Source organism: Carcharhinus amblyrhynchos, chromosome 23, assembly GCF_965287045.1.
Source record: "Carcharhinus amblyrhynchos chromosome 23, sCarAmb.v2.hapA, whole genome shotgun sequence".
Classification (NCBI taxonomy): Eukaryota; Metazoa; Chordata; class Chondrichthyes; order Carcharhiniformes; family Carcharhinidae; genus Carcharhinus; species Carcharhinus amblyrhynchos.
The window spans coordinates 5,055,528-5,082,437 of NC_137346.1; the positions used below are offsets into that span (position 1 = coordinate 5,055,528).

The window sequence follows — 26,910 nt, forward strand, 5'->3', positions numbered from 1 at the left end:
TTGTGGAGCTCCTCCCAATGGATCATTCGGGAAATACATCACCCATTGTATTCCTGAACTATTTTCAAACCGGGAATGTCCTGGAATTCAGGCCTTCCACCATTCATAAACTCGAGCTCTTCAGAAACTCTGCTGCCCGTATCCTGTCTCAAACCAGGTCTTGTTTATCGCCCCTGTGCTCACTGACCTACACTAGCTCCGTCTGGCAATGCCTTAGTTTTAAAATGATCACCTTAGTGTTCAAATCCCTTGATGACCTCACCTAAATCTTTGATTTGATTTGATTTATTATTGTCACATGTATTGGTATACAGTGAAAAGTATTGTTTCTTGTGTGCTATACAGACAAAGCACACCGTTCATTGAGAAGGAAATGAGAGAGTGCAAAATGTAGTGTTACAGTCATAGCTAAGGAGTAGAGAAAGATCAACTTAGTACAACGTAGGTTCATTCAAAAGTCTGCAAGGAGAAAGCTGTTCTTGAGTTGGTTGGTACATGTCCTCAGACTTTTGTATCTTTTCCCTGACAGAAGAAGGTGGAAGAGAGAATGTCCGGAGTGCGTGGGGTCATTAATTATGCTGGCTGCTTTTCCAAGGCAGCGGGAAGTGTAGACAGAGTCGATGGATGGGAGGCTGGTTTGCGTGATGGACTGGGCTACATTCACGACCTTTTGTAGTTTCTTGCGGTCTCGGGCAGAGCAGGAGCCATACCAAGCTGTGATACAACCAAAAAATATGCTTTCTATGGTGCATCTGTAAATGGTGAGCTGACATGCCAAACTTCCTTAGTCTCCTGAGAAAGTAGAGGTATTGGTGGCCTTTCTTAACTATAGTGTCGACATGGAGGGACCAGGACAGTTTGTTGATGATCTGGACACCTAAAAACTTGAAGCTCTCAACCATTTATCTGTAGCTTCTTACAACTCACTGTACTCCACCAGTTCTGACCACTTGCACATTCCTGATTTCCTTCACCATTGACGGTCATGCATTTATCTGCTCTGGCATTCACTCCCCAAATCTCCCAATCTTTGTGCTGGTTAAAGTTGCTCCTTAAAACCTACTTTGAACAAGTTTTTGATCACCGGCCCTAAAATCTTGTAGATGACTTAGTGTTCAATTTATCCTGATAATACTCCTGTCAAGCACCCTGGGACAGCTCACTGCATTATAATACACTATATAAGTGCAAGTTGTTGTTTGGCCGCACTTGGGGCTCAATGACAGCATCTGTGATGGAGGGAGATGCCCTGCTCCAGACCGATTCTCAATGCTGCATGTTAGACTGTCCCTGTCTGCAGAGGCTGTCAGCTCAGGACAGGCTGGGGACTCGCTATGCTGTCTGCGTGGACACTCTAAGTAGGCTGACATTGAGCATGAGGGTGGCACAGGGAGTCAGTGACTTCAAGACAGCAGAATAGGAAAAGTCATGGCTGTGGAGAAATTCAGTAATAGCGGAGTTTGTTACCTCTCCTCCCCCTTAGTAATTCCTCTTCACAGGAATAAAATTCAGACAACATTTCCCTCCAATGATGCATGTGTTTCTAGGATGGGTTCCAGCTGGAAATCTCGGTCTTTAATATGCAAATTCTGCAAAGGGGTGGCACAGTTGTTAGCACTGCTGCCTCACAGCACCAGGGACCCGGGTTTGATTCCCAGTTTGGGTTATTGTCTGTATGGAGTTTGCACATTCTCCCCATGTCTGCATGGGTTTCCTCCGGGTGCTCCGGTTTCCTCCCACGTGCTGGTTAGGGTGCATTGACCCGAACAAGTGCCAGACTGTGGCAAATGGAGAATTTCACAGTAACTTCATTGCCCTGTTAATGTAAGCCTTACTTGTGACTAATAAATAAACTTTAATTCTGTTCCATTCTTAACATTTATTAGAATTTTAATTTCAAGTAAAAGGGCATTGGAATCATTCACTATTACATTCTCAGCAGTCACTCTCCCCATCCTTCAATAGCAATCTCCCTGTAATTGTGCACTGTGCCCTTTCAACCTCCTCACTCTTACCCGTCCCACAACGTCCACATTGATATTCTCCTCCAACACTTGCCTTCAGTCATGTCAGGACACTCCTTCCCCTTCCCAATTCACTATCAGTCTCACCCCATCAATTCCTCCTGCAAGTTTCTCACCACCCACCATCATTCCCCACACTGTCTTAAAAAAAACTGCTGTTAGCAACATTTCTCGTGATAGTTTGCACTGGGATTGTGTGTGATTTGTTCCTGGGCGGCACAATACCATGGAACTGCAATTACAATGATGCAAACTCTAACGGGTAAGTAGAATTTCTCAATTTGATTTTGTGTAGTATTAATGTTGAGAAAATAGAAAGATATAGATATGCTTTTGAAGGAAGTTTTAAAGCATTTCAAGGTAGGTAAATCCCCAGGATCTGATGAAATGTATCCAGGATATTGTGGGAGGCTAGGGCGGAAATTGTGAGTCTCCTTTGGAGGGTAGCAAATGTTGTTCCTTTGTTTAAGAAGGGCTGCAGGAATAAGCATGGAAACTACAGGCCAGTGAACCTAAGTCTGTAGTGGATAAGATGTTAGAAGATATTCTGAGAGACAGGATCTGCAGGCATCTAGAGAGGTAAGAACTGATTAGGGACAGTCAGCATGGCTTTGTGAGTGGAAAACCATGTCTCATGAATTTGATTGAATTTTTGAAGGGGTAACCAGGAAGTTAGATGAGGGCAGTGCATTTTATGTTGTCTACATAGCCTTTAGCAAGGCCTTTGACAAGGTATCGCATGGTAGGTCGTTGCATAAGATAAAATCTCACAGGATCCAGGGTGAGGTATCCAATTGGATACAAAATTGGTGGTTAAAGAGGGTTGTTTTTCAAACTGGAGGCCTGTGACCAGAGGTGTGCCTCAGGGATCGGTGCTGGATCCACTATTTTTTTTATTTATATTAATGATTTGGAAGAGAATTTAGGAGGCATGATTAGTAAGTTTGCGGATGACATCAAGATCGAGGGCATAGTGGACAGTGAAGAAGGTTTTCTCAGATTGCAACAGGATCTTAATCACTTGGGCCAGTGGACCAATAAATTGCAGATAGAGTTTAATTTAGATAAATGTGAGGTGATGCATTTTGGTAGATTGGATTCAGGCAGGACCTACTCAGCTAATGGTAGGGTACTGGGGAGAGTTATAGAACAAAGAGATCTAGAGGCACATGTTCATAGCTGGACGCTTCCCTGGAGCGTAGGAGGCTTAGGGGTGATCTGATAGAGGTTTATAAAATAATGAGAGTATGGATAAGCTAGATGATTAACATCTTTTCTCAAAATAGGGGAGTCTGAAACTAGAGGGCATATGTTTAAGGTGAGAGGGGAGAGATACAAAAGATCCACAATCTTTTCACTCAGACAGAAGTGAGTATCTAGAATGTGCTGCCAGAGGCAGTAGTAGAGATGGGTACAATTTTGTCTTTTAAAAAGCATATAGACAATTACATGGGTAAGATGGGTATAGAGGGATGTGGGCCAAATGTAGGCAATTGGGACGAACTTAGTGGTAAAAACTGGGCGGCATGGACAAGTGGGGCCCAAAGGCCTGTTTCCATGCTGTAAACCTCTATAACTCTATGACTCTGAGTAATAAGCTTAGTAAATCTGACCTAAAAAGGACTAATTCCAGTCTGTGCAGTGAATTTGCACACACGGCATCCTGATGTGATTGTGTGTTAGGTGAGATTAAATTGGTTAAGATCCTTAGCTGCTCTAAATCCCTCTGAGTGATTCCTCATTAATCTCTTTTCCTCCCAAAGACAGCAATGGCAGGTTTAGGAAGATTTGTCTCCTAATGTGTCTGGGCTACAAAGTAAGCACAGCCGAGGACTAGCTCTCCCCGGTGTAGATGCTCAGGGATTGTTTTTATTAGCAGATGGAGGGGAGTATGGAGTGTATCACAGAGTTAAGTGCCATTGATTTGTCTGTCACCTCTGAGTCGGAAGCTTGTGAGTTCAAGTGCCACAGCAGTGATGTGAATACTGTGGGAGTGCTGCACTGTTGGAGGAGCCATCTTTCAAATCAAACTTTAAACTGAGGTTACACCTGTTGCGGTGGTGCAAAACATAGCATGACAATAGGTCAAAGTAGAGCGAGGACATCCGCCCTCGTGATTTGTCCAGTATTTATTCCTCAACAAGTAAGATTAAAACTGATTAGCTGTTCATTGGCATGTTGATGTTTGTGCGGTCTTGCTGCACACAAATTGGCAACGTTGCAATTCAAAAAGCACTTTATTGGTTCTGAAGCACTTCTGGGATTCCTGACTTTATGAGAGATGCTAAAGTAAAGTAAAGTTTATTTGTTAGTCACAAGTAAGGCTTACGTTAACAGTGCAATGAAGTTACTGTGAAACTCCCCTAGTTGCTACACTCTGGCGCCTAGCTGAGTCAGTGCACCTAACCAGCACGTCTTTCAGAATGTGAGAGGAATCCGGAGCACCCAGAGGAAGCCCATGCAGACATGGGCAGTATGGTGGCGCAATGGTTAGCACTGCTGCCTCACAGCACCAGGGACCCAGGTTCAATTCCCAGCTTGGGTCACTGTCTGTGTGGAGTTTGCAGGTTCTCCCGTTTCTGCGTGGGTTTTCTCTGAACACTGCGGTTTCCTCCCACAGTCCAAAGATGTGGGGGTTAGATGGATTGGCCTTGCTAAATTGACCTTTAGTGTCAAGGGGACTAGCAGGGCAAGTGCACGGAACAATGGGGATAGGGCCTGGGTGGGATTGTGGTCAGTGTAGAGTTGGTGGGCTGAATGGCCTCCTTCTGCACTGTAGGATTCTATTCTGTGATTCTATGAACAGACACTGACCAAGCGAGGAATTGATCCTGGATTCCTGGCGCTGTGAGGCAACAGTGCTAACCACTGTGCTTTATCAATTCAGGGTTTTTTTTAATTATGTGGAGTTGGGGAAATCCTCTTGCCTGGCTATCTCTTGGGTATATTGGGTATATAGGTGCCATGTTTGCTCTGTCCGATACCCAGTGTCATAATGTGGAGATGCTGGCGTTGGACTGGGGTAAACACAGTAAGAAGTCTCACAACACCAGGTTAAAGTCCAACAGCTTTATTTGTTGGAAAACGCCACTGGCTTTCAGGGCTTTTCCCCTTCATCATTATCATACACATGCCTTTCTAAAATGTGGCTATTGCAAATAGAGATTCTGTTCACTGCACATCACAATGGAATTCGCTTCCGCAACCAGTTCATGACCTCTCTCTCCTTTAAAAATTTCTCCAGTGTCTACCTTTTCTGAACTCCTTTCCTAACTCCCACTTGTCAAATTCCCTCCTTACTTCATTTGTGTTAAAGCCACTTTATGTGCCCAAATTCCTGATTATTTTCCGGTGTAAATATTGTAGGTTTATGCCATGCGAAGCAGCCTGGAATCTCCAGGAATTAATGATTAATCTCTCAGATATTACTGCAAGCAACATCCTGCAGAAGAAATAATAGGAACATGCAAAAATGTTCGCTCTTAATTTTCTTTGAATAGTTCTGTTTATTCTTTACAAAGACATTCGATGTGGGGGAAAAAGCTGTTTGATTGGGAACCACCAGCCAGAGCTGGCAACCGTATCTTGAGGTGAACCTTAAACTGTGATTGAATGGGACCTTTCAATGGAGAGTATGTGCTTACATGGTTTCTTTGAGGTCATTTGAGCTCAGTCCACTCCACAAAGTTAATCAATAGTCTGAAGGATAAGTTTGACCACATTCCACTAGGGAATTCCAGCTTTAGAAATAGAGGAGCAGATTCTCAGATTTCCGTGAACACGTTCTTTTATACATTACTGTGACTGGGGTAATGATTGGTGTGCAATTGTCCTGGAAATTGATGGTTCATCCAGTTGGCATGACATGGCAATCTGTTTATGTTCTAGATCCTGCTGGTGTGCTGCTGGTATTCACAAAGTGTCCTTGCATTTCTGCCTCACCAAAAGAAGACTTGCATTCATATAGTGCCTTTTGCATCCACATGACATGCCAAAGGACTTTAGGGCCAACTAAGTACTTTTTGAAGTGTAGTTGGCATTGGAGGAAATGCAGCAGCCAATTGGTGTACAAGCTTCCACACACAGCAATATGATCATCTCCAGGGAATCCAGTTTATTGATATGGTTTGAGGGCTAAGTATTGGCCAGGACTCTGGAGAAAACTCCCCTGCTTTGAAATAACATCATGGGATCTTTAATGTCTACCTGAGAGGGCAGACTTCAGGTTAAGATCTCATTGAAGGACAGCACCCTGACACTGCAGCATTCTGGGGAGGTAGTGATGTAGTGGTATTGTCACTGGATGAGTAATCCAGAGAACCTGTGAAAGATCCTGGGTTCAAATTCCACCTTGGCAGATGGTGAAATTTGAATTTAGTAGAAGTCCAATAATGACCATGAAACCATTGTTGACTGTTGGAAAAAACCCATCTGGTTCACTAATGCACTTTCAAATGCTGTCTGAAATGGAAGGCAGTTAGGAATGGGCAATAAATGCTGGCCCAGCCAGCAATACCCACATCCTGTAAGTGGATTACAAAATATTCTTTCAATACTCAGTGCAAATATCAGCCTACATATTATACACTGCACTCTAGCTATGATTGTAACACTACATTCTGCTGTCTCTCCTTTCCTTCTCCATGAACAGTATTCTTTGTCTGTGTAGCGTGATGTTAATACATGTGACAATAATAAATCAAATCCATTTTCTGGAGTGGGACTGGAAGTCATGACCTACTGACTCAAAGGTGAGAGTGTGCGACTCACTGAGAAAGGGGACTACTAATTATGTTTCTCGAAATGTAACGGAGGGTAGGGGTGGAGTTCCTGGTTGGTGAGTTTAAAAATTGAGACACTTTAATAAGATCAATGCACTTGTGCTGAACCTTCCTTGATTGACTGGGTGGAAGAATGTCAGGTCCAATTGTGCAGTTGCAATGTGACTGGAGCCTTAACAAGGGTGGAGTTGCCTTGTTGGCTAAAAGAATAATGGACAGATGCCAAGCACTAACCAGGGTTGACTGACATGGCTACACAAGCTGCTTGTTTACCAGTATTCACAGCCATCAAGTTCCACTGCAGCTGGCACAGTCACCTCACATGACATGAGTAACACTCTTAAGCCAGATAATCTGCCGGTTTCTCTGGAAGATTTATGTCGCCAGAGAGGGTCAGTGGTGTTAGACGCCACAGCTTGAGGTGCGAAGTTTAATACTGACCTTGCTGTGAGTGTGTGAATCCCCCCAGCCACTGGTTTATCCAGGGAGCTGTAAAGAAAGCTGCCCTGCCCCCAACCCCTCTGTTTGACATGGGCGTTCCTTTGTCTGCCACAGATAGTCCTTTAAGCAGCGTGTCTGCAAAATGTAGTTTATTGTTAGTTAATCTGTTGACAGAGCAGGCAGCATTTTTCAGTGAATTCCAACCTGAGGACCATGGCTAATTGAACAAATTAGCACAGCGGGTGGTGAGTGGGAGTGAGATAGACTCAGACTGCAGTAGTATTAGTGCCTGCTCTGCCTCCATAGATTACTGGAGCATTTCCATGTAATTCCCAGCTCTGTAGATTCCTCTATAAAATTCCTTTAAGACATCCCTTGAAATCTACCTCTTCGAGTCTTGTATCTGTTCCAATATTTCCTTTTGTGGCTTAGTCTCGAACTTTGTATAATTATGCACCCGCAAAATGTTTTGAAGTGTTTTACTATGTTAAATGAAAGTTGTTGTTTATTGCCATCCACTCCTGGAAGTGTTGACTCTATCTCTAGCGCAGCTTGGTGGCACAGTGGTTAGCCCTCCTGCCTCACAGTGCCAGGGACCGCGGTTCAATTCTGGCCTTGGGTCACTGTCTACGTGGAATTTGCATATTCTCCCCATGTCTACTGGGTTTCCTCCACGTGCTCCGGTTTCCTTCCACAGTGCAAAGATACATAGGTTAGAATATACTTCTTTCATTTATTAGTGTCACAAGTAGGCTTACATTAACACTGCAATCCCCTAGTCGCCACATTCCAGCACCTGTTTGGGTACACTGAGGGAGAATTCAGGGTGGCCGATACACCTAACCAGCACTTTCGGACTGTGGGAGGAAACCGCAGCACTCGGGGAAACAGACGTGGAAAGAATGTGCAGGCTCTGTACAAACAGTGAGCTAAGTTGGGAATCAAACCTGGGTCCCTGGTGTTGTGAGGCAGCAGTGCTAACTACTGTGCCACCATGCCACCTTTTGGTAAATGGGGTTATAGGGATAAGATAGGCAAGAGAACCCGGATAAGATACTCTGTCAGGGAGTCGGTACAGACTCTGTGGGCTAAATGGCCATCTTCTGCATGGTAGGAATTCTATTCTGTCTGTGATGTAATTCTGTGGGTGCAGTTCCATACTCAGATGGTCAGTTTTACTATGCAAACGTGGAACAGGAGTGTCCACACAGTTGTCTGTGGGCCAATTAAATCACAGCAATCAGGTTCATAAAACCCAACCAATGCAGTCCTTCTTCTGCTTCTATCTTGTTGCTGCTTTGTCCTTTATGGAGATTTTGACCCTGGGCTTTGGGAAAGGGTGGTTGTTGGCACAGTCAGAGTTGGCATCTTTTGATGAAATGTTAAATCAATATTATATGGATCAGATTGCTGCTGTAAAGGTGGAATTGTGAAAAGGACTTTCTCTAGTGCCTTCACAGCACATTAGACATCAGCTGTAGCTCAGTGAGTGGACTCTTATCTCTGAGTCAGAGAGTTGTGGGTTCAAAACTCATTCCAAGGATTTAAGCACATAATCCAGACTGACGAGATCAATGCAGACTAATACACCGGCATGGTGACGCAGTGGTTAGCATTGCTGCCTCACATTGCCGGGGACCTAAGTTCAGTTCCTGGCTTGGGTCACTATCTTTGTGGAGTTTGCATGTTCTCCCTGTGTCTGCATGAGTTTCCTCCAGATGCTCCGGTTTCCTCCAACAGTCTGAAAGACTTGTTGGTTAGGTGCATTGACCCGAACAGGCGCAATAGTGTGGTGACTGGGGGAATTTCACAGTAATTTCATTGCAGTGTTAATGTAAGCCTTACTTGTGATTAATAAATAAATAAACTTTTTCCTGAGGGAACACTGCAACTTTGGGGATACTGATTTCAGATGAGCTGGTAAAATGAAGCCTACCTCTCAGATGGATGTAAAAATGATGTGGCACTATTTCATTGAAGAGCAGGGCAGTTATTATCCTGGTCAATATTTATCCCTTAATCAACTTCAGTTTTGAGTAGGTGGCACAGTTGTTAGCACTACTGCCTCACAGCACCAGGGACTCGGGTACAATTCTGGCCTTGCGTGGCTGCCTGCATGGAGTTTGCACGTCCTTCCCGTGTCTGTGTGGGTTTCCTTTGAGTGCTCCAGTTTCCTCCCACAGTCCAATGATGTGCAGATTAGATGGACTGGCTGTGGTTATTGTGTGTAGTTGCAGGGATAGGGCAAAGAGAGTTGGAAGTCTCACTACACCAGTTACACCAGTCAACAGCAGTCAACAACACTTACTGTGTTTACCCCAGTCCAACGCTGGCATCTCTACATAAAGAGAGTTGGTGCAGACTTGATGGGCCAAATGGTGTCCTTCTGCACTGTAAGGATTCTATGATGATATAGATACCTCGGTTATTACATTGTTGTTGATGTGGGAGCTTGCTGTGCAAAAAATGGCTGCCATCTTCCTTACATTGCAGCAGTGATTGAAACAAAGAGAGTGTTTAATTTAAAGTGTCAAGATTGTAGAGGCACACAAGAGCTACATCTCCCATCAGCTCCCATTTAATACAGCCAAAGGATCATCAATCAATCCTATAGCCTGGGAATTTGATGTCAGTCTGATGCCAGTGGCAGGGAGTGGCATATAGCGAGGCTCACTCTGCTGCTGTCCTTCTCACCCAAGCCACATTTTCAGTATCTTTCAGCTTATTATTTCTTAGCTCTGACAGACACAGACAGGCGGCTGTTACACTGCACAGTCTCTCTGGAGAGCCTCAGTGAACTGCATCGCTGTCCTGTTGCAGCACTCCAACTGAAGTCCATATAAACAAGCTACGCAGTGAAGGCCCAAAATTCCCAATGAACTGGTCATCAGGGTCAAGATGCTGTCAGAGTTTTAGAATAATGGAGATGTGGCATTTGTGACTGGTCAAATACATTCTGCCTTACAGATAACCCAGGCCAGGGAGGTTTCGTAAACAGCTTCTGGATGTTTAGAATGGGCTGGGGAGATGGATGGATGAGCCTTACAGTGATGGAATTTTTCCCAGTTGATCCCATGGAGTGAGTCACTGTTTAGAGGGATCTCTGGGAGTGGTTCAGTGTTTTTGTTGGTTCCCCAGGGCTGTGTCAGTGTTTGCAGAATCTCTGAGACTCCAGCTGAGAGAACGGATGGAGCCTCAGCTAATTGTTTCATCTGAATGTCAGCACCTTTGAAAATGCAGCACACCTCAGCCCTGCACTGAAACCCTAGCACTTTGCATCGTGCCTCATCCTAAAATTAATAAACTAAAATTGAAAATAAGACGTGATATATTTTTTTATGAGCTGTGTTTAGGAACCCTGTCCATCATGGCCACTGTAAGAAGTCTCACAACACCAGGTTAAAGTCCAACAGGTTTATTTGGTAGTAAACCCCACTCACCTGACAAAGGAACAGCGATCCGAAAGCTAGTGGCATTTACTACCAAATAAACTTGTTGGACTTTAACCTGGTGTTGTGAGACTTCTTACTGTGCTTACCCCAGTCCAACGCCAGCATCCCCACATCATCATGGTCACTGTCAGATGCATTTAACAACCAACCTTTTTTTTGTGTTCTTTTGTTTTTGGGAGGTAGTAAATGCTTCTGTGAAAAAGCAGGTAATTTGCAGATGGTCCCTTACTCAGGATTTTTTTTGTGAATGGAAATCTCAGTAAATTGTGAATGAGTGTGTTTACAGTAGACGCATACTTTGTATACATTATCTAGATCTCAGACTTAATAATGCATTTAAGTAATATTAATCTGCTAGACTTTTTGTTCTCTGTTTATATATTTTATAACCGTACTTTGGGTGCTTCACCGTGGTGCCAAATGCATGACAAGTCGTTGACTGTACACAGGCACCTGTCCTATAGCCAGTCAGTATAACTCCGAACCCAACTGCCCCACAACACCCTGTTTTGTCTCAAATCAGACTTTCTGTGCCTCTGAAGTCACCATTTCCAAAACATGCCACTTGCTGGATATAAACCCAGGTGGTGGCATGCTGTTTGATATCCTGTACCCTGAGGATCATACTGAGAAGATGCTGATTTTGCTGTGATTTTAAAATCCTCAAAGACATCTTCATACTTCTTCATTGCCTCTTCGCTCCCCATTTCTGTATCCTCCTGCAGCCCTACAACCCTCCACAATCTCTGCACTCTTCTAATTCTAAAATTATAGAATCCTATAGTGCAGTAGGAGGCTATTTGGTTCATTGGGTCTGACCAACCACAATCCCACCCAGGCTCTATCCCACTAACCCCATGCATTTACCCTACCTGGTCCCTCTAACACTAAGGGGCAATTTAGCATGGCCAATCCACCTGATCCATCTTTGGACTGTGGGAGGAAACCAGAGGAAATCCACGCAGACATGGGGAAAACATGCAAACTCCAAACAAACAGTAGCCCAAGCTGGGAATCGATCCCGGGTCCCTCGTGTTGTGAGGCAGCAGTGCTAACCACTGTGCCACCATGCCACCCAATTCTGGCTCTTACACATCTCCAATTTTCTTCATCCCATCAATAGCAGCCGTGCTTTCTGCTGCCTAAGCTCTAAACTCTGGAATTTCACCCCAAATCTCTCCAGCTCTTGCTGCTCCTTCAAACACTCCTTAAAACTTCAGCATTTTAACCAAATGGCTGTCCAGGGCTAGAAAATTCCAGCCCCTCCCAGCAGTGGGATCTTCCAGTTCCGCTGAAGTCAATGGACATTTTAAATGGCTTAGCGCTTCTGCTGTGGGTCCCCCTGTCCCAGCAGAGCTGGAAAATCCAGGTCCAGATCCCCATTCCTTATCAGCTTTTGACCATCTCTGGTAAAATGAGTGCATATATCAATGGGAACTAGAGGAGGCCATTCAGCCCTTCAACCTGCTCCCCATTCAATCAGGTCATGGTTGATCAGGTTGTGGTCTCAGCCCCTATCTCTGTCTTAAATAGGAGACTTTTTGGTGTTTGAGTTCACCCTAATTCGAGTTTGCCCTGCAATGGGAACATCTTCTCAGCACCTACCAAATCAAGCCTCCACAGAAAATTATATGTTTCAATAAGATCACCTCTCATTCTTCTAAACTCCCAATGAGTAAACAATCGATATATAAATCTTTCCTCATAAGATTAAGCCCATAAAACTACTTAGAATAGTTAAAAGGAGGCTCCTTGGAAGCGATAGAGCACCTAATTCAACAAGGGTCAGTGCCATTGAACCCTTACCCTAGCGAAGTTCAGTGCCATGAAATTCATGTCCCAACAATGGCCAGCAACCATAGAAACATATACCCCAGCTTTAATGCCTGTGGACTCCATAGCCCATTGAGGGCCAATATCTGTGGGGCTCATACTCCAGTGACAAGCAATGTCTGCATAAACCGAATGCCTGTGAGAGTCAGTGTGTGTTGAATGCTCACCCTAACCCTAACCCTAGTGAAAGTCAGTGTGTGTAGAACCCATACCCCAGTGAGAGTCAGTGTGTTTGAAACCCCTACCCCAGTGAGAGTCAATGTGTGTGGGACCCATATCCCAATGAGAGTCTGTGTGTGTGGAACCTGTACCCTAGTGAGAGTCAGTGTGTGTGGGACCCATACCCTAGTGAGAGTCAGTGTGTGTGGAACCCATACCCTAGTGAGAGTCAGTGTGTGTGGAACTCATACCCCAGTGAGAGTCTGTGTGTGGGGAACCCCTACCCCAATGAGAGTCTGTGTGTGTGGGACCCAGACCCCAGTGAGACTCAGTGTGTGTGGAACCCATACCCCAGTGAGAGTCAGTGTGTTTGAGACCCGTACCCCAGTGAGAGTCAATGTGTGTGGGACCCGTATCCCAATGAGAGTCTGTGTGTGTGGAACCTGTAGCCTAGTGAGAGTCAGTGTGTGTGGAACTCATACCCCAGTGAGAGTCTGTGTGTGGGGAACCCCTACCCCAATGAGAGTCTGTGTGTGTGGGACCCAGACCCCAGTGAGACTCAGTGTGTATGGAACCCATACCCCAGTGAGAGTCAGTATGTGGAACCCATTCCCCAGTTAAGAGTCAGTGTGTAGGGAACTCGTACCCCAATGAGAGTCTGTGTGTGTGGAACCCGTACCCCAATGAGAGTCTGTGTGTGTGGAACCCGTACCCCAGTGAGAGTCACCATTTTCATGAGAGGGGAAAACTGGGATAATTTGTTTTTTTCTTGCCAATTATTGTGTTCGCTGGCTGTCTCAGTTTCACATATTCTATCCCCAAACATACCTTTGTTGTTAGTGACTGGTTTTCATGGACACATTGTGGGCAGTGTGCTAGATTTATGCTTGGGCTGGGGGCTGAATGAACCTCTCTACAATAGCTTTCCTGGAAGCCTACCCCCTCTCAACTCCCCAATCACAGGTTTGTAAAGCAAACTTCAGACTTTGACTGTTTGCTTTGGCAGACCCTGAGCTGCTGCGTTGATCTGTAAAGTGGATTTGATATTTGGCTGTTTTAGTTGGCAGTGGTTGAAAGCCAAGCCGCTGATTACAGACACAGATGTCATTGCACACTTCACTGTTCAGTGTTAACCCAACTTTAAAGTTTTAATTTTATTCCACAAATAGCACAACTCCTCCCTCCTCTCTCTATCTTCCTCCATTCCTTAACCTGGAACAATCTGAACCCGAGAACATGCATTCTGCATGTGTGTCTCAGAGACTTTAATGAGAACATTGGTTCACCAAGAGGTTTATTTTTTGAAGGAACTATATTGTTTGGGTTGTCTTGGCTGCTGACACCAGATTCTTCACTTCCTTTAATAAGTGGGCCATGTAGATGAAGTGGATATCGGCCAAGCAGTTGGTTTGAGACCCACTTCACAGCACTCGCATTCTAGGATTCACCGGCCTCCTAACTGCACGCTTGCAGATTCCTCTAAAATTTTATGAGTTATCAGAAATATCTCCTTGGAAGCAAATGAAACTTTTGCCCATTTGTCTTGGACCCTCGTTAAAAACCTCTCCTCTCCAAGCAGGTGGTATTGGAGCCATTAATCTGCTTTCTTTTGCACTCTCCTCTTCCAAAATAGTTCCCCCCATTGTCACCCACCCTGGCAACCTCTACATTGTCATCAAGATTTTCTATTGTGCGATGTCTGTTCAATAGGAAAAGTGGAAAATCATGGACAGCAGTGATGTGTGACAATCTTCTGTTCATTTCCTCGTGCTTCTGTGGCCTCCAGTAATAAGATTGTCCGATAGCTCCATGGTGAGGATTCTGGAATCCTAATTGGATTGGGGTTGAGTTTGATTCACACTCAACAACAATTTTTATTCGTGCAGTTTCACTTCAATAGTTTATAAACAGAGCAACAGTATGAGTGGATGAAGATGAAGAAGGTAGGCTTGTTGCTCTGCTAACATTACAGAGAGTAAGACCAACAGATTTAAAATTCACATGTTGCTTTTTAGAAATTGAAAAGAACTTGGATTTCTTTAGCACCTTTCTTGACCTTGGGACATCCCACACAATGAAGTCATAGAGTCATAGAAGTTTACAGCATGGAAACAGGCCCCTCAGCCCAATTTGTCCACGCTGCCCCTTTTTTTAACCCCTAAGCTAGTCCCAATTAGCCGTGTTTGGCCCATATCTCTCTGTACCCATCATACCCATGTTTTTGAAGTGCAGCGAGAAAGCACAAACAACAAAGTGACGTATTTTTTCTTAACGCTGATTAAAGGATAAGTGTTGGTCAGCACACTGGGAGAACTCTGCTTCAGTCGTGACTGTGGGATGCTTTTTGTTTACCTTAGTAGGCAAGCAAAACCTCACTTTAACATCTCATCCAAAAGATGGCATCTCTGACAGTGCAACACTCTCCCAGTACTGGACAGGGATACTAGATTATGGGCTCAAGTCAATCTTGAACACATGACCTTCTGACTTATAAGACAAGAATGCTGCAGATTCAGCCACATCTGATATGTAACTATTTATCCCTTTTATCATTCATTCATCAGGCATTGCTGGAAAGGCCAGCATTTATTGCCCATCCACAGTTGCACTTGAAGAGGAAAGCTGAATGGCTTGCTGGGCCATTTCAGAAGTCAGTTAAGAGTCAACCACATTGCCCTTGTCTTGAGTCACATGTAGCACAGGCTGGGTAACAAGGGCAGATTTTCTTTGTTAAGGGCATTCACTCGAGCTTCTTAGGATGGAAAACTGAATGGGGAATGAGAGGACACATCTGAGGGATGGCCAAGAAGCCAGCACGAGGTGGACTATTTCTGGAGTTTTGATAGAAATTAACATTGAGAACAAAAGCAGTGCAAAGTAATTGAACAATACCTGCTAATCAGCTTCCAGCTTTCAACTAGGGGCTTGCGAGTGCAAGTCTCATTTTCAGCCAACTCATAGTGGTCCTGTTTTTTCAATAATGGCAAATCCATGCGGAAAATTCTGTGAAAATCAGGGTTTGCAAATTGAAAAAGGAAAGTGAGAGAGGGGAAGGAGAGAGAACAGTGCTTTAATCTCTCAGTGACCCAAAAGCAGCCATTGGATTTATCAGCTCTTTCACCTTGTTGTTGGGCCGGGAACTCTCCACACATGGTTACAGCAAAAATGAACTCACTAGCTCCAATCAGCAGTTTCCCATTGAGGTTCATTAGGGAACAGGATATACCACTGCTCGTCTGAAACTCCATAATGACTTGGAAATATGATTAGGGAGTTCACTACATCAAGCTACTTGAAGTTGTGATTGACAGTGCAACATACATTGGACTCAATCAAAGACTTTCTAGAGTCTGACAACCCTGGCTTTTAATTAAGTATTAAAGAATTTGTTCTTAAGATTGAGGGCGGCAATGCTGTCTTGTGCTTGTTTTATGTAGGATCTATTGGAGGCCAGTTTGCTAACTAGAAGCATCTGCAGAGAGCACAAGCACAAGGCAGTGACAGTTACAGCTCATTTGATAACACTCTGAGCTTGTGGGTCCAAGCACCATTCTCAGTACTTGAGCATAAAATCTAGGCTGACTTGAGATTTGTGTGAACTGACAGTGGTGCTATCTCTCAGATGAAATGTTGTACCAAAGCTCCATCTGCCCACTCAGGTCATGTAAAATATCCCATGTCCACTACTGAAAGAGTAACAGGCAAGTTTCAGGTTTCGGCTGGGTCAACATTGTTCTTTGTGGAACCTTGGCTGATGTCTTTCCCATAATACAACAGTGATTACACTTCAAATGGACTTCATTTGCTGTAAGGTGCTTGGGATGTCCTCAGGTAGCGAAGGACGCTTTGGAAATGCAAGTCCTTTTTGGTTGCAGTGTTTATTGACACAACAATCCAGAGTTTGTGCCATCAAACCAGGGCAGAGTTGCTTCAGACTATTGAGATTCTCACAAATTAGAATCTTTTTTCAAAGTTGCAAATTGAAAAAATACTATCACTAAATTTGCTCAAATATTCAAACTGCTATCATTCAATAATGAATGATCTCATAGAGAAGGCATCCGTAGGCAACACTGATCTTAGTGTGATTACATTTCACCTTCAGTCTGTGGGAGAGAAGAGTGGATCTAAAGGAATGATTCAAACTTAAGTTACAGCAATTACGAGAGTGTGAAGACAGACCTAGGCAGAATGTGGAGTTGAGGCCACAATCAGATCAGCCTTGATGGGCTGAGTGGCCCATTCCTGCACCTAATTTGTATGTTGAGTGTGAAAGCCATGCAGCAATTTATTTAAATATCTGCAGTGAATAAAATGAAGACCCGACACTAACATCAAGCGTCAGTGTTTATGCTGCTTCTGCAAATAGAGATTGAGAAGAAAATAATTTCAGTTTAGAAACAAAAGAGACATACTGAAAGGTCTAAAGCCTTGGGCAGGGCCATGTCAGGTATAATAATTTCTTCACTCAATCATCCCACCTACAAACACTGCCTGCTCCCAGTTAGACACCAATTGTCTGCCACATAATACAACTGACAAGGGCAGGACCTTGCCACTGCACTGAGGGGATACCTTTAGGCAGCCAGGCCAGCCTTGCAGGGACGCTGTTTGGCCACAGGCCTTTGTCCAGCAGGATCCATTCTGTTAAAAGGAAAACAGAGAAAGGATTAGCTTTCTCTGAGAAAACACAGACCTTTAGTCAAGCCAGTGAAAGTGAGGGGGTTGGGGGAGAGAGAAAAAAGGCTCAGATTAAAATAAGATGGTTAAGTTACAATCTATCCTCGAGGACAATTATCTAAGGCCTAACAAGATAGGATTTCAGCTGTGGACATTTGTTGTGATAAATTTGTCAATTGTAGAGGAGCAACTGAGAGTTGGAGATTTCACAAAGAGATTCAACCAGAGGCAATAAAAGCAAAATGCACAAAGTTAACGAAGAGAGATGGATGCAGAGGACTGAATGGTAAGAATTCATCAACTGCAGACATATGTGTGGTCAGTCCCAGGTGCAAGAAATGGAAAGCACCAGTAAGCGACATAGCCGCCCCAATCCGGATTCAAAGATACTTCTCATTGGACAGATTCCTGGAAGTTTCATCACATGATCATCTACCATCAACTCCCAAGATTCCCCAATCAATCACCCAACATTCATCCCATAGACTCCACATTCCCACAACATGCAGGTTCTTAATTACCCAATTTGATGATGCTTGACTGCCAGTTAAACAGCCACTTTATTTCATAGACTCCTGCAGCGCAGAAGGAGCCTTTTGGCCCATCAAATCCACACTGACACATTAGAAACACCTGAACTCCCACCTAACCCCACCTACCAGCACTTGGCCCATAACCTTGAATGTTATGATATGTCAAGTGCTCATCCAGGTACTTTTTAAAGGATGTGAGGCAACCCATCCCTACTACCCTCTCAGGCATCTCCAATAATTTATAAGCAATAGACAAAAGAAAATGAAAAATTGAGTACCCTAATGATCTTTCTGCCTAGTGTTATTCATAGTCCTGGAGATTAATCTTTAATTTCTGCAGATTCCAGGACCTTGCGGGAAAGTTGGCACCTTACATTGCACACTCCGGTGTAGCCCTGTTCAAATTCCCTAAAATAGTTTAAGCAATCCCTGCAATGGGACCTATTCCAGGGACCACTTATTAACCATCCTATCCATGAAATTGCACTAACAGCCCTGTGATTGAGAGGACACCTAAAATAGATAAGAAAGAACTTGCATTGGCTCTGGTGCCATTCATGATTTCAATATTCACAAAAACATTTTGCAGCTAATCCGGTGTAATGTACAGAAGCCATTTTGCACGCCACAAAACTCCTCAAACAGCAGACAGAAGCTCTCTCATGACAGCCTCTGTGACTTTGGTGATGCCAGCAGGTAAATCTCTGGTGGCTTTTTAAGCATTGCAGTAAAGAAGATTGAGAAACCACAAGGCACCCTTGCTTTACGCTGTTGGTAGCGGACATCCCTTTACAGTTATAGACTAATCTGAGGGGGTTGAGCTATGAGGAGAGGCTGAATAAATTAGGCTTGTACTCGTTAGAGTTTAGAAGAATGAGGGGAGATCTCATTGAGATGAGATGATGAATGGGATGGATAGGATAGAGGTGGAGAGACTCTTCCCGCTCAGAAAGGATAGTAAGACTAGGGGGCACAGCCTCAAGATAAAGGGGGGGCGGTTTAGAATGGAGTTGAGGAGGAACTTCTTCACTCAAAGGGTGGTGAATCTCTGGAATTCTCTGCCCGTTGAAGTGGTGGAGGCTACCTCGCTAAATATTTTTAAGACGTGGGTTGATGGGTTTTTGATAAGAGAGGGGATTAAGGGTTATGGGGAGAGGGCGGGAATATGGAACTGAGCCACGACAGATCAGCCATGATCTTGATCTTATTGAATGGCGGGGCAGGCTCGAAGGGCTAGTTGGCCTACTCCTGCTCCTATTTCTTATGTTCTTATGTTCTTATAGCATCATGTCACAGACAAAAAGTTTTGACAATCTTATTTGAACGTCCTAGTTTGGAAAGCAAGTGCCATAGACCAGGTGAGTCTCACTGACAAAAGCTTTGGTTAATTCTGTGAGTGACATATATTGATCCTGATGTTGCTCTGCAATTTTCATGTTGCTGTCTTGCTGCAAACACCACATTGATTGAATCATGGTTATCCCTAAAACAGCACTGTGCTTCCGGGAGGAAATAGTTTATGAGGCTGTCTACTAGACAGTTTATCCTTGTAAGGATGTTTCCTGATTGATGAAGACTGATTCCTCAGTGGTTGCTGCATACATGTTTTGAACCTTTCCACTGCCAGATGCTGACTATGTTGGCATGCTTGAGATCCTGTGGAACTTATTTCTGATCCCCGATTTTAAGATGGCTAAATGTACAATGTGCTATTTGCTCTGTACATTTACACTTTCAGATCTCTGCTTGACTGCCATCTGGGCCAGGGCCTTGCTTGCTGGATTTAATTGTCTTCACCACATCTTCAGTGGAAGGAGGAGAGACATGTTTCTTTCTTAGGCCACTGCTCAAATTGATGCAGAGAACCTGTTGAGACGGAGTCCCCGTTGAGGGGCTTGGCAAACTGCTCACACAACCTTTCCATTTCCTACATTATTAGTGATTATTTCATCTTCATCATTTTTGACTTGATTTGATCTATTATTGTCACATGTATTAGTATACAGTGAAAAGTATTGTTTCTAGCGCTCTATACAGACTGAATATACCATTTATAAGAAGGAAAGGAGAGAGTGCAGAATGTAGTGTTACGGTCATAGCTAGCGTGTAAGAAAGATTAACTCAGTGCAAGGTAGGTGCATTCAAAAGTCTGATGGCAGCAGGGAAGAAGCTGTTCTTGAGTTGATTGGTGCGTGACCTCAGACTTTAGTCTCTTTTGTATCAGATCATATTGTTGGAATAGAAACAACGATTGAGGTAAATGGGCCACATATGGCCTTCAGCACAATGTCAAAACATAGATCAAGCTCTGAGCCAGATGTTGCAACTCATCGGCTTTTGTGTTCCACCAGCCATTCTGCATTTCTAATTAGGGCCAAAGACAGGCCTTGCACTGACATAAGTGAGTCGGGTATAAGAATTGGGCTTTTTGCAGGTGTCAGTGGGCTACACAAGCTGGATTTCTGTGTCACAAATGAATTTATAAATCAGGACTCAAGACAGATGCAAGAAAGACAGTCTCGTGTTTGATACTTTACATCTGATTGGCTAGTTCAGGAGCCATATAGAAATTACCCTTTGACAGATCAAAACTCACATCTGATTTTTAACTTTGATCAATCAATAAAAAATTAAAATATTTAGAACTCTTGAGTTTTACTCTTTAAATTCCCACCTATGTGGGCTGTGTATCTGTTTGTGTATATATGTTTGTATGTACAGCTGTATGTGTATCTGTGCGTAAGTTTTTTGTGTGCGTATGGTTTTTATACATTGTGTATGTATATTTTTGCATGCGTGCATATTTTATTACAAATAATATTTTATTAAAATTCAAGTTGGATATTTTGGAATACCAAACTTAGGACAGCAGTGAAATAGGTGGCTCAGTGACTAAATGGCACAGCAGGACGGAGCTATTCAGACTGGAAAGTCCCAGGTTTGATTCCTTTGTGTCCCAGTTCATAGAATCCTACAGTGCAGAAGGAGGTCATTCGGCCCATCGAGCATGAACCGGCCACAATCCTATCCAGGTCACATCCCCATTTACCCTAGCTAGTCCCTCTGACACTAAGGGGCAATTTAGCATGGCCAATCCACCTAACCCGCACATCTTGGGAATGTGGGAGGAAACACATGCAGACACAGGGAGAACATGCAGACTTCACACAGACAGTGACCTAAGCCAGGAATCGAACCCGTGTACCTGGCACTGTGAGGCACCACTGTGCCACCGTGCCACCCAGCATTCCCGACCCCTGTGCAAATATGGCACAGAATGGAACAGGAATCTCAGAACGGGAGCGGTGGCCTGATTTCATTAGGGGAATCTAGACTAAACTTCCTGCAGGCGTGCCCACTCTTTCCTATCTGCCTCCCTGCCCCGCTGCCCTTAACTGAGAGGATGTCACAAGGAGCATTATGTACTGGTTTTAAAATAAATATGTAACCAAAGGGATCCAGTGAAGAACATAAAAGGAGAACATGAACAGTCTCCCTAGGGACCAAGGGTATCTTGATTGCTCATTCCACACAGCTTGAGAGTGCAGACGTTTATCCTGAGTCACTGTGATATCTGCAGGTGTCAGCAGAGGCCAGACCCTGGTCACCCCCTCTTCATGCTGTCATTAGAGCAGCATTCCGTATCTGAACCACTTTAGCAGCAAGTTACAGACTCAGCTTTGTGAGCGTGTACCAGTGGAGCCAGCTTCGTGCTCTCTTGGGTCAGAGTGCTTGAGGTGGACTTCGACCCGCTCTGTCTGCCCTAGCTCACAGCACCTGTCAGTGGCCTTCAGTGTTTAGTGAGTCTCCACAGCCCCACTCCAAGGTTGCGATTGTCCAGCAATCTATCCTTGAAACACTGAGCACTTAATCATTTTCCTGCTTTATCACTGTGCCAGCACCCTTCCAGCAAAGGGCAGCTAGTGTGTCCTAAAGAGCAGCAAGGAAAAATCAATGAAATGTCATACAAAATAATGTCAGATGATTAGCAGACTTCAGGGGAGAGAAGGTTAAGGGAAGACTTAATAGAGCTGGTTAAAATCATGAAGGATTTTGATAGAATAAGTAAGGAGAAACTGTTGTGACTGACAAAGGATAAGTAAGAAGATTGACAAAAGAACTGGAATCAGCCCCTTTTCCCCCCCTCCCAACTATTGGCACTTTCTTCACACCACCCCCCCGCAATAATTGGCCCTCCCCCCTAATAATCAGCCCCTTCCCCTCTATGCCCTCCCATCTCTTCCCGCAATAATGAGTCCCTTTCCCTCTCCCACAATTATTAACCCCTCCTCCCCCCACAGTTTGAACCGGCACCCCCCAAATAGCCATCGCTGGCAACCCCAGCACCTCTGTCCAGTCCCAACTACCACTACATCGAAGTAAAAACCCCCGCCGTCTCCCCTGTTAGGCTCCCACTGAGGTCTGCCTTTGGCACAGGTTGGCACTGTCAGGTTGGAATGGTGTTGTAAACCTCGCAGCCATTGTCAATATCTGGTGAGGGGATGGGTTAATAATATTTAAATATATGCAAATGATGTAAAGCAGGTTCATGCCCATTATGGGCATGTACCTGATGACATCATCAGCCAGGGACAGGGAAGGTCCAAAATTGCGTTCTTGACAGTGAGAACTGCGACTTCTGGATCTTGAGACCCCGTCAGCAATGGCATGGACAGAGGGCACGGGCTCAAGATCACCCCCAAAGGTTCCAATTCTAAAGGGGATGCAAGAGAGAAGGCACCTGGCTATATACCTGCATAAATCACTGAGAGTGTGGTGGAGGCAGATTCAATTCCATCATTCAAGAAAAAATTGGATTATTATATGAAAAGGAAGAATGTGCAAGGCAACAGAGAAAAGGCAGGGCAGTGGTACCAGGTAAATCATTCCTACAGAAGCCCAACACAGACATAGCAGGCCGAATGGCCTTCTCCTGATTACGTCCATTCTCATGGGAAAGTGACTTCCATTTAGCATATTTTCATTTTGCAACTATTTTTTAGGAAACACATGAGGAGTGTTAAATAAGAGATAGCTGTATTTATATTACATGTACATGAACCGAGTACGGAGTTACACAGTGAGTTAAACCCTACTCCAGGTTAAACCCTACAGTAGGTGAGTTAACCCCTACTGGATTAAACCTTAACCCAGGACAGGAGCCTTGTGATTCAGCAGATGAATACACTGCCCACTGGGTGACCATTGTACTAAGCAGGCAGATTCCAGGTTGCGGGCCTATGGGATGGGGTAGTAAACTAGCGTACAATTAGGACTCTGCAATTTGGTTCAGTAATCTTGGGTTAGGGAGAGAAATCTCACTCAAGATTCTTTGGTTATTCCACTGATCAATGCTGGAAAATGTGATTCAAATAAACAGACTTGCTTTGATTAGTGCTTTTCATGATGACTGGATGTCTGAAAGTGTTTTACAGCCAATGAAATATTTTTGGAGTGTAGTCACTGACATTGTGTTCCAATGTAGGATATCTGATAATCCTCATTGTCTGAGCTGAAATATAAAGAGTGGGCATTGGGAAGAGACACTAGAGAATGGCTGGGATCAGTGGGACTTATCCTTTCAGAAATGGTGTGGGTAGTAGGAGAGGACTTTAACCAACAAAACACCCTTTTGCTCAATGTCTGTATGGTCATGTGTTAGTATTTCAGATCAGTGCAAGCTATTTCCCAGTGGATATTTGTTGATATCATAAACTCTTTCCTAACTTAGAACAAATCAAAATCGAGGTAGGGAACCTAAACAGAAACAGACGAGGGGCAATCAAATTCATCCCCCCCCAATCCCGGTACTCATTACGGTACGGTGATAATGGAGTTGTTGACCAATCATAACGCTCACTCTCTGTCAATCCAACTGGCACGATGGTTAGCTCCGCTGCTCACAGCATCAGGAACCTACGTTCAATTCCCGGCTTGGGTCACTGTGTGGAGTTTGTATTTTCACCCTGTGTCGGTGTGGGTTTCCTATGGGTGCTCCAGTTTTTTTCCCACAGTCCAAAGATTTGTGAGTTAGGTGAATTGGCCATGCTAAATTGTCCCTTAGTGTTGGGGATCAGCAGGGTTAATATGTGGGATTATGGAGATAGGGCCTGTGTGAGATTGTTGTTAGTGCAGGCTCAATGGGCTGAATGGCCTCCTCCTGCATGGAGGGATTCTGTGATTTCTATGAATTAGTCTAGAATTAGTCAGACATGAGGTGAGGAAAGCCCTCAGTAATGGAGTGCTATGGCGACTATAGATGCAAAGTCACTTGTCCCTGCCAAGTTTGCCTCACTAACCATTTGTTATCCCTAATTAACCCTAATTACTCATATATGGTATCCCTAAAAGAACCATTGACTGTATAAAAACAAGGGTCCAACTCACCAGTGTCGCTGAGACTGGGGCAGAGTCTGAGCTTAGCTGCCCAGTCTGTTGGAATGGTTGGGTTGAGATAAGGTCCCCTCAGAAGGAGACCTTTTGGAGAAGGAGTGAGTGTAAATGACATTCCCACATCTCTTGTTGCAGGTACATTTGACCGCAGTGTGACTCTACTGGAAGTGTGTGGCAGTTGGCCAGAGAGCTTTGGACTGCGTCATATGTCTTCTATCGATAATACCGATGAAGGTTTACGTGAACGTCTAGCAGACGCCATGTCTGAATCACCCAGCCGGGACATTGTAGGCTCTGGAACAGGTAAGGAGCAAGTCATGTTAATACATAACCTTCAAAACCAGTCACTGCAATGATCGGAACTTGCAGAGATTCTTGCCCTCTTCACCACTTCACAGGAACAGCAAAATATTGTCAACATTGATAGATTTAGACAATAATCATAAACATGTCTGTTAGTATTTTAAAATAGTTAATTGATTTACATTATATTTATTAGGGTTCATGGCATTGTGGGTTTAATCTTGTCTTGAGGTTTATACAATGCTGAGCAGAAAGTCTATTTTCTTTGTGTTTTCAAGGCACGGTGGGACTGTACAGGTGCAAAATAATCCACAGTGTGAGTTTTATTGAGAGTCAGGTGAATTATATTAAAATTCCACCCAAAATGTTTGACCTGAAAGCAGGAACTGTCAGCATTTCTGCTACCAAGTCATATTAAAAGAGCCTCATTTATGTGAATGCTGTAGATTTCAAACTGATCCATTTTCAGATGATCAGATATAGTCATAGAATCCCTACAGTGCAGAAGGAAACCATTCAGCCCATCAAGCCTTCCCTGACCACAATTCCACCCAGGCCCTATTCCCCATAACCTCGTGCATTTACCCTAGCTAGCCCCCCTGATGCTAAGGGGCAATTTTGCATGGCCAATCCACCTAACCTGCACATCTACGGACTGTGGGAGGAAACCGGAGCACCTGGAGGAAACCCACACAGACACAGGGAGAATGTGCAGATTCAACACTGACAGTGATCCAAGCCGGGAATTGAGCCCGGAACCCTGGTGCTGTGAGGCAGCAGTACTAACCATTCTGCCACTGTGCCACCCAGTCCATCATAACAGATGAGGACTATAACTTCCAGCACTCCCAAATTATAATGGAAGCACTCTGAGCTGATCTAGTTTGAATAAACACAGTGCAAACACTTGGATATGTGACTTGATTCCTGATGTTGCCACAGATTTTGCCCTTTGACCATTCACAGTGTGTTCACACTTAGTATCAGGAGAATACCAGGCACAGAATCAAAGGAGGATGAGACATTAATTGGATTGGGAGATTTCTGCCAATGAAACCTCACTGGCATTCCAGCTGCCTTGCTCTAGATGATATTATCTGTTTAGTTTTGAGCAAACCTTCCAGAAAATACTCCATGTATGAAGCAGGAGTATCCAAAGCCTTGACCACACCCTCTGCCTGGTCTTGATCTAGAACTTCTGTCAGGATTTGAAGTTACCAAATCTGTTTCAAAGTATATTTATTTGTGTCACAAGTAGGCTTACATTAACACTGCAATGAAGTTACTGTGAAAATCCATTGGTCGCCACACTCCAGTTCCCTGTTCAGGTACATTGAGGGGGAACTTAGTGATGCAGCTAACTAGCACATCTTTCAGACTATGAGAGAAACGTACCTGGAGGAAACCCATGCAGACACAGGGAGAACATGCAGAGTCCACACCGATGGTATCACAAGCCAGGAATTGAACCCGGGTCCCTGGCGCTGCAAGATAGCTATGGCAAACACTGTGCCACGTGCCATCTGACAACCGTTTGTAGCTAACTGGAACATTTTGACATCCTGTCTTACCTCCCAGCAGCCTCCATTCATATTCCAGCTAATAAGACAAGCTGGTTACTGAGTCTGGGACATTTTGATCCGTTAACTCACTGGAGGTAATTATATATTGAGATGCAGGGATGGGATGCAATGAGGATGGAAACGTGTGTGAACGGAGGCTGCACAGCCTCTGATACTGTTTGCTGCTCTCATAGAGAAGGTACTTAGGCCAGTAGATTGCTGATAAATAATGCCTCATGAAAAACACTCAAGAATGTGCTGACAGGCTTCCAGCCTGACATCCATTAAACCATTTTCAGTGTAAGCACTGCAGCCTTGCTGTGTCTTATCATGTGACCCTCTGACTCTGAAGACCCTATGGAGTATCCCCTCCCCCACAAACAGCATTTTCAATGTGCAACCACCTTATTTAGTATATTTAGAAAAGAAAACCAGAATTCTGCAGACGACCAGGAGTTTGATCTGTTGCTGCAAGGAATTAGGCCCATATACTGGGCTGTTCTTAACATACAGACATACAAATTAGGAGCAAGAATAGGCTATTTGGTCCTTGGAGTTTGCTCTGATCCGATTTTTCTTCAACGCCACTATCCTGCCTACCCCTGATAACCGTTGATTCCTTAGTCAAAAAATTATCTACTTCTACTTTAAAAATATTCCTTGAGAATTCCAGACTCACAACCTTCTAAGAGAAAAAATTCTTCTGATCTCTGTCTTATTTTTAAACTGCATCCCCTGCTTCTGGCATC

General features: G+C 44.1%; 1 protein-coding gene across 4 annotated transcripts in view; it reads left to right on the forward strand.

Moving 5' to 3' along the window:
• bcas3 (BCAS3 microtubule associated cell migration factor) overlaps positions 1-26,910 on the forward strand; it is an 891,691-nt gene that overhangs the window by 812,892 nt on the left and 51,889 nt on the right. For all 4 annotated transcript variants that reach the window (XM_080210581.1, XM_080210584.1, XM_080210583.1 and 1 more), the window contains one exon: positions 24,432-24,599. In XM_080210581.1, the coding sequence (XP_080066707.1) occupies positions 24,432-24,599 (168 nt within the window). The remainder of the gene's footprint in view (positions 1-24,431; positions 24,600-26,910) is intronic.